Source organism: Chinchilla lanigera, unplaced genomic scaffold, assembly GCF_000276665.1.
Source record: "Chinchilla lanigera isolate Chin_1 unplaced genomic scaffold, ChiLan1.0 scaffold00014, whole genome shotgun sequence".
Taxonomy (NCBI): Eukaryota; Metazoa; Chordata; class Mammalia; order Rodentia; family Chinchillidae; genus Chinchilla; species Chinchilla lanigera.
This window is the reverse complement of record NW_004955415.1, coordinates 32,702,707-32,710,061: the sequence shown is the minus strand read 5'-3', so window position 1 is coordinate 32,710,061 and position 7,355 is coordinate 32,702,707. Positions and strand designations below refer to the sequence as shown.

Here is a 7,355-nt window from a genome sequence, read left to right as displayed (position 1 = left end):
CCGCAGGCGGTTCGGAAATAAAGCATTTATTACATGAAGAGGGACAAAGTGGGGTGACCACGGGCTCCCCACCCGTGATGCAGTGAGGCTGGGTGGGCAGCGCGGGGGAGGGGCTGGGACCATTCGACTCCCCGAGGGTCCCACCAGCCCCTGTGCCCAGGAAAGGGGCAAATGCACAGGCTACGCCCGTCCGTGCGCACCACAGGAAGGCGGCCACTCCAGGCTATGGGGGTTAGTCTCCCCCTCTGCCCCTTCCCAACTTAAATAGGCATAAATAAAAAAAGCGTCCAGACTCTCCAGCTGCTGGGCTGGCCACTGAGCCCTTCCTGCAGCCCAACACTACTGCCATCGTCGTGGGCCACCAGCCGGGCGGAGGCCAGCACAGGGGCGGCCAGCGCCGGCCTCGGAGGTAGTTGGCGTCAGTGTCTGGGCAGCTGGGCCCTCACAGCACAATCCACGTGTACCGCTCACTGTCTGCCAGCACCTTCAGCGAGCACCCTGTTGGGGAGGGAGCCAGCCGTGAGCCCCTGCCTCACCACCCACCGCCGTGCAGGCTCAGGGGACAGGAGGTTCGAGAAGGTGGCACCCTGACTCGGCTTCCACCTCCAGCCCCCAGGCACAGGCTCTAGGGCCGCCTCACCCCTCCAGGTTCCCAAGCCCTACCTTTGTGCAGCGACTCGTTGGTCATCCTGTTGACGTAGCGGCCGCTGCTCTCAGGCACCAGCCACTTCATGACCATGTCCACGCAGCCCTTGCGGTATGAGCTCCAGACACTGCCGCTGCAGGGGCCGGGGAGGGAGTGGCTCTCACGGCCCTGCTGCCCGTCCCTGCAGGCCCATCCCTGCAGGCCCGTCCCTGCCCCGCCTGCCTCACCTCGTCTGCCCCTTGACCTCAGTGAGTTTGCCCACGCTGACCGTCTCGAAGATGCCGGTGTTGAGGTCCCAGGCCACCTTGAGGCTGGTGTGATAGGTCTTTGGTCTGCAGCACGGGTGTGGGGGAGACAGGACAGGCAGGTTGCCAGTGGGGCCAGTGTGAGGACCTAGGCTTCAGCAATGGTGGGGTCTGTCATGGAGGGTCCCCACCCACTCACCGGAGCTGGCCCTCCTCAGTGGGGGAAGGGAAGGCCAGGAGCAGCAAGCCGATATTGATGAGGACCTGGTTGGTCTCTGGGCAGACCTGGGTATGCACAGATCAGCTATGGAGGTTGACCCTCAGCACAGGAGGGTGACCCCTGGCTCGGGCAGTTCTGCCCACCCACCCCACCTCCAGAATGACGATGTCGTAGTCACTGAAAGAGCAGAACTGGTGGCCCCAGGTGGCATCGTGGCGGATGACCTCGTTGATGACATACTCGAAATCCAACGTAAGCTGCTCCACCGTCAGGTACTGGCTCTGGGCAAGGCAGATGGGAGGGGACAATGATGCCACCACCATGGCATACCCAATGCCCTCGCCTTTCCAGCACCTTCCCAGCAGCCCACACACCTGGACAGCAGTCTGCTCCCGCATGGGACGCAGGTTGCGGCCTCGGAGATCGGTCACCACGAAGGGCAGGGAGATCTTGTCATCCTCGAATTCTGCGGAGGCAGGAGGTGGGGTGTAGGGGAGGTGGGGACCCCAGGGCCTCTCGGCCTCCCTGCTCCAGGCCCTGCTCACTCACTCACCATCCTCGGGCTCTGTCCCTTCGCTGGACTCCAGCACATAATATAACTTGGTGTAGTTGACATAGCCAGGCTCTGGGGCAGGCGCCAGGGTGGGACTGTCCCTAGCCACCGCCTCACTACAGAGGCTTGGTGGCTCTGAGGATGAGCGGCAACGGCTGCCTGAGGGCCCAGGGCACGGGGGCGGCCGGGTGTCCTCAGAGGTCCCACCCTTGGCCTCCTTGGCCCTGCGGAAGATGTCGGCCACGAACTCCTTGGCTCTGGCGATGGCGGGGGAGGGCTCAGAGGCCCCAGAGGACCGGGCTGGGGCTGCCTCGGGGTAGAGGTTGGGGAGAGTGGGGGGTGCCTCTGGGCTGTGGGGCTCTGGGGGGCTGGGCGGGGGTGGCGGGGACGCTGTGTGGTCATACAGGATCTGACAGAAGCCACTGTCACCTGCAACAGGAGAGACGGAGACTCAGGACTGGGCTTCAGTGCAGAACGAGCTGACCTACATCCCGGCCCCCACGGAGGCCTAGCCTCCGCCCCGAGGGTGACTTTCCAGATCGCAGACCGAGATCTGTGCAAAACCCCAGGGTGGGAGGGCAACACACGTGTGCGCTCGAACAGGCGCAGGCGTATTTATCCAGCCCTCTTTTTTTTCGTCCTGGGAACTGAACCCAGGGCTTTCACGCCAAGCTACACCCCCAGCTCTTTTTTTATTTTGTATGTTTTTTTAGTTTTGAGACAAAGTCTCACTAGGTTGAACCACTAAGTTACCCAGGCTAGGCTGGGACTTGGCGATCCTCCTACTTGAGGCTACCAGAGCGCTGGGATGACAGGTGTGCACCACCATGCCCGGCTCGGACCTCAGCCTGGAGCATCTGCGGTGTTCCACAGTGAGGACCGAGGCCTGAAGGAGACACCCAGAGACCCCAGCCCCGGGCCGCTGTCAAGTGGGAGCAGGGATTTATGAAGCCCACAGCAGGAAGCTGCAGTTCACCAGCCAGGCAGCCAGTGCTGCGCCCGGAAGCAGCCCTCTGGGAAGAGTCCCCCAGGGTGCGAGTTCAGCACCGCTGGCCAGGACTACCCTTGTCCAGACCTAGCGCTGAATCATCGACAGGCTTTCCTGACGGCACCCACAGCCCAGAGAGCAGGGCCTCCTCCTCCACAGCCCCGGCACAAAGGGGCTCGCTCAGTCTCAGGCTCAGTTACATACACTGACACTGCCCTTCATCCCCTCTCCCCAGGAGCAGCCATCTTAATGGGTATTTACATGGATACATTTTGCTGGGTGTGGTGGTGCACACCTGTAATCCCAGCTACTTGGGAGGCTGAGGCAGGAGGACTGCAAGTTCAAGCCCAGAGCAGGGAAATGAAGCAACTCAGTGAGATCCTGTCTCAAAGTAGAAAGTAAGAAAGACCTGTGGGTGTAGCTTAGTGTGAAGGCACTGGTTCTGATTCAATCTACAGTTCCGCCAAAAAAAAAAAAAAAAGATGTTTTGATGTGGTCAAGTTCGTACAAAATTAAGATGCAGATTTACTATATATGTGGCTGAATCTGGTTGTGGATGGCCTTGGTTCCTGTCTGCACAGCTCCGCCATCCACGCTGTGGCACGCCCTGTGGGATTCCCACTAGTGACTAACAGGACTCCCTGGCCACCTCCTACCTCCCTGGTTTCCAGGGGAGGACACCAGGTGGTCCCAACTCTCCCTCCCTGGCTGAGACTCAGGGGACCCCACCCCAGCCCATGGCATCCACCTGGATCCTCACACATTGCTCTGTTGCACCTTATGACTTTCACTCACATTTCTCCGACACTAGAGCTGTGTAATAGTAGCGTGTCCATGTACAGTTCCCTGAGACAGCCACTTGAGGCCTGATAACACCTGGACAATGAGGGATATTTATGCGGCAGTGTCAGCCACACACCGTCCAGCTCGAGTGCAGGAGGCTGCTCAGTACCAGCGTCCCACAATGGACTCTCGGAACTTGAGCCATGACTGCTGCGTTAGCTTCTCTTTCTTCCTTGCTTCTCTTTCTCCCCCGACCCCAGTGCTGGGGATGAATCCCAGGGCCTCACGCATGCAGACACGTGCACTACAACGGAGCTGCACCCCAGCCTCCAGCTTCTGTCTGTCTGCTTTTCTGCTGTATTGGGGATTGAACCCAGGGCTTTTGGACTGAGCTACATCCCATCCTCGGTCCTTTTTTTATTTTTAACTTTGAGACAGGGTCTTGCTGACTTACCCCCCAGGCTGGGCTTGAACTTAGCATCCTCCTGCCTCAGTGTCCCAGAGTGCTGGGATTACAGGTGTGCACCACTGTGCCCAGCTTGGATCTCTAACCTAGAGTATCTTTCAATACATTTGGTCACCCCGAAATAACTTGTAGATTACAGTCCTAACCTTATCCCCAAAGTCTGCCAAGAAATATCTCACTTTCATTATTATTTTTACATTGCTCCGATATATCAATAGTCTGCAAACAAAAGCCATTGTTCTCTATACAGCATTGTTTCTAGTAGCAGCACTCCCATTTACAAAATATCATAATTTTTAATACACACACACCCGCCCACTACTTCTCAGTCACTGAGAATTAAATGAATGCTGGCAGCAAGCTGCACTGTTTTCTTCTAAATAAACAGGAAATGGGCTTACGGGACAGCACTGCTCTGCTATTCCAGCCAGGTAGCTGCTAGCCCCATGTGGCTACATAAACTAAAGGTAACTACAATGACATACAATTGGAATCTCGGCTCCCGGGTCACGTGAGCCCCATCACAGTGCCCACTGGATGCCTCGGGGGACCCACAGCCAGGGGACAGAGCCTCCCCTGGGCCAGGCGTGGGCCAGGCCTACCTGCTGCATGCACGGAGACGGCGCAGGCCACCAGGGAGTAGCTGGTGTTCAGCAGCACCACCTGGTCTTTCTTGAGCTGGAAGGCGGGCTGGAAGGTAGGGAACGGGTAGACCACCTGGTACTTGGTGTGCAGCATGAAGCCGTGTCGCAGGCACTGTGCGCTCGGGTCCCCTGGGTGCGCCCGGCTGGCGTCCAGGCAGGCAGCACAGCGGCCAGGCGGCGGCACAGCCACCGTGCTGATGTAGATGTCCCGGTGGTTCTCGTCGCTCATCATCATCATGTTCATGAGCATGCCGTTGGGTGAGCGCGTGCTGGGGGCCAACGTAGTCTGCTCAGTCACGGCGGGCCTGGCCACGGGCCCACACCCCCTCTGCCCGCCTGCCCCCGCCCCCCGCCTCACTTGAAGCCAAAGACGATGACCTTGGAGGAGTCGCTGGGCCACTCACACACGGTTAGGTACAGGTCGCTGTAGATCTCCTCATCCTGGAAGAGCCGCACCTGTCGGACCTGAACAGCCATGCAAGAGTTCAGGGTCAAAGGTCAGAAGGAACCCAAGCCAGTGGAGCACCCCGCAGCCTTCCCCCAGCTCAGGCAGGCAGCATCCTTCACAGAGGGAAACGGAGGCCAGTCTGGGACAGGACACAGCCAATGGGATCCCTGCAGGTGGAGGGGCCCTGGCGGGGTGTGCTGGCTGTAAGTCCCGCTCCCCTTGGTGGAACTTGGTACTGCTGTAGGCCCCAGTGTGAACAGAGATACAGCATCCAGCAGAGGTAGGGCGAGAGGTCAAGGGTCAAAGCTAAAGCCAGGGCAACAACCTGTATGGTCCTCATAGAGCTGTCTGCTACTTAACCCATGATGAGGACATCACAGACTTTCTTTTTTTTTCTTTTCTTGGGCAGTGCTTGGGGCGAAACCTAGGCCTTCACACTGAACTCTTCTCACCCCTTTTTCCATTTTATTTTGAGATCAGATCTTGCTAACTCACTCATTTATCCAGACTGGGTTCAGACTTGCTATTCTCCTCCTGCCTCAACCTCCCAGATAGCATAGACTTTCAGTGCTAAGTTGAACCTAGTGAAACTGCTACTATGTACCCATCCGGCAACTTCATATGGTCCAACCTAACAGCCTGGGATATTCCACCCAAGGGAGGGTCTGAGGCTTGCGGGGTTAAGGCCTGCCTGGGGCTACCGTGAGCCTCAGGAAGGCCTGGCCCTACCAGCTTCAGCTTGCTGTGTACGTTGAACTCCCACCAGTAGAGGTGGTAGATGTAGAAGGAGAAGTCGTCATCCCCGCTGCTGCTCGTGTAGGACAGCACATAGCGGCCACACTTGGAAAAGCCCAGGAAGATGTGCCTGTGAGACGCGTGGGCCAGGTCAGGGCAAGCCCCAGACACCTGCCCACCCCCGACCACGCGGCTGTCCCGGCCTCACCCCGCGTAGAGGAAATCCTCATCTACGATGTTCTTAAGCGACACGCAGACCCTCGGTGGCAGCTTCCGGAAGAGGCGAGGAGAGAGCTGCCCGCTGATCTAGGAAGGGGTGGCTGGGCTCCTCAGGCACCTATCCTGGGGGCCGCCTGCAGCCCCCAGCCCCTCACCACACAGAGAGGGACAGCAGCGTGCACCAGGCAGCCGGCCCGGCACACAGGCCAGCTCCCTGCCCACCACCACGGCCCCAATGGTCCCAGCTATGGCTGGAGGAACAAGTGGGGCAGACAGGAGACACGGATCCCGGGCAGACCACCGTTCACCAGCGACTCACACCCTGCAGCCTCAGGATCCCTCCTGCCCAAGCCCAGCATCCCCTCCATCAGGATGGTGCCTCAGAAACCTATCCCATACTGGGCCACCCGAGTCTCTTCCTGAAAGCTACTACGGGCCACTATGCTGTGAGTGTCCTTTACCCAAAGGAGGCTGGGATCAGGACTATGTTCTCACCTGTCCCCAAACCCTAGCCTATAAAAGATCCCTTGGGGCAGATCTGGTCTTAGCGGGACCTCACTGCGTCCCAGCCAGTGACTCAATTCCTGCCTGATTCCCCCTTCTCAATTAGCTGTCACCTACCAACAGACTCCTACATCCCAAAAATGCCACCACAGAAGGACCTCCCGTCGCGACACCCTGGGTATCAGAGCCACCTGTCTCGCTACCTTGGCAGATGGGAGACTGTCCTGCCTTGGATCTGATGGGAAGCAGTCCTGTCCAGAAGGCTCCCTGACCGAGGGGACAGGGCCGCCGGTCCTCAGGGACATCCCAGTCTGATGAGGACACAGCCCTGTCAGGGAGCCTTGACGGATGGGAGAGACATAATCCCTGCCCAGCCAGCTCCCAGGCTGAGGGCAGAGACTACTCAGTGCGGTCTCCTCTGATGGGGGAGGCTCAGCCATGCCCTCACCAGGATGCAGGCCTCGCAGAGGAGGCTCGATCCCCGTCCAAGGAAACAGCCTTGCCCCAACTGCTGCCCCGCCAGCAGGGGACTCCGACCGGAGCCCCTCACCCAGCTCCCCACCGATCGGGGGAGACATCCGCGGGTTATGGGGCTGATGAAGGAGACAGCCCGTATCGGGGACGACCTGGCGCTCTCCGGAAAGACCCTTCCATTCAATGGGAGAGGCAACCCGGGCACAGGACCTGCAGGTCCAGGGGCGGTCGGAGAAGCCCAAAGCCGGTGGGCTTTGCAAAGGCGGCGGGAAAGCGACATCGCCGAGGGACCAGGGGAGCAGGGCTTTGAAAACCGGGTCCTAACCCGGATCGCCGCCCTCCTCCTTATCCCTCAGCGGCTCGGGGGTCCCCTCGCCTCGAGCCCTCTCCCTGGGTCCCGCGCCGGTCCCCGCGGCCCCGAGCGGCCCTC

General features: G+C 59.4%; 1 protein-coding gene across 1 annotated transcript in view; it reads right to left on the bottom strand.

Moving 5' to 3' along the window:
* Window positions 1-10: 10 nt before the first annotated feature.
* The window catches only part of Dcaf15 (DDB1 and CUL4 associated factor 15), an 8,351-nt gene continuing 1,006 nt past the window's right edge, over window positions 11-7,355 (bottom strand). The window contains exons 2-12 of the mRNA XM_005381076.2: window positions 5,937-6,034; window positions 5,723-5,858; window positions 4,904-5,010; window positions 4,504-4,814; window positions 1,665-2,093; window positions 1,486-1,577; window positions 1,264-1,392; window positions 1,091-1,176; window positions 874-978; window positions 664-779; window positions 11-498 (exon numbers count right to left, since the gene is read on the bottom strand). Of these exons, the coding sequence (XP_005381133.1) occupies window positions 443-498; window positions 664-779; window positions 874-978; window positions 1,091-1,176; window positions 1,264-1,392; window positions 1,486-1,577; window positions 1,665-2,093; window positions 4,504-4,814; window positions 4,904-5,010; window positions 5,723-5,858; window positions 5,937-6,034 (1,665 nt within the window). The 3' untranslated portion in view covers window positions 11-442. The remainder of the gene's footprint in view (window positions 499-663; window positions 780-873; window positions 979-1,090; window positions 1,177-1,263; window positions 1,393-1,485; window positions 1,578-1,664; window positions 2,094-4,503; window positions 4,815-4,903; window positions 5,011-5,722; window positions 5,859-5,936; window positions 6,035-7,355) is intronic.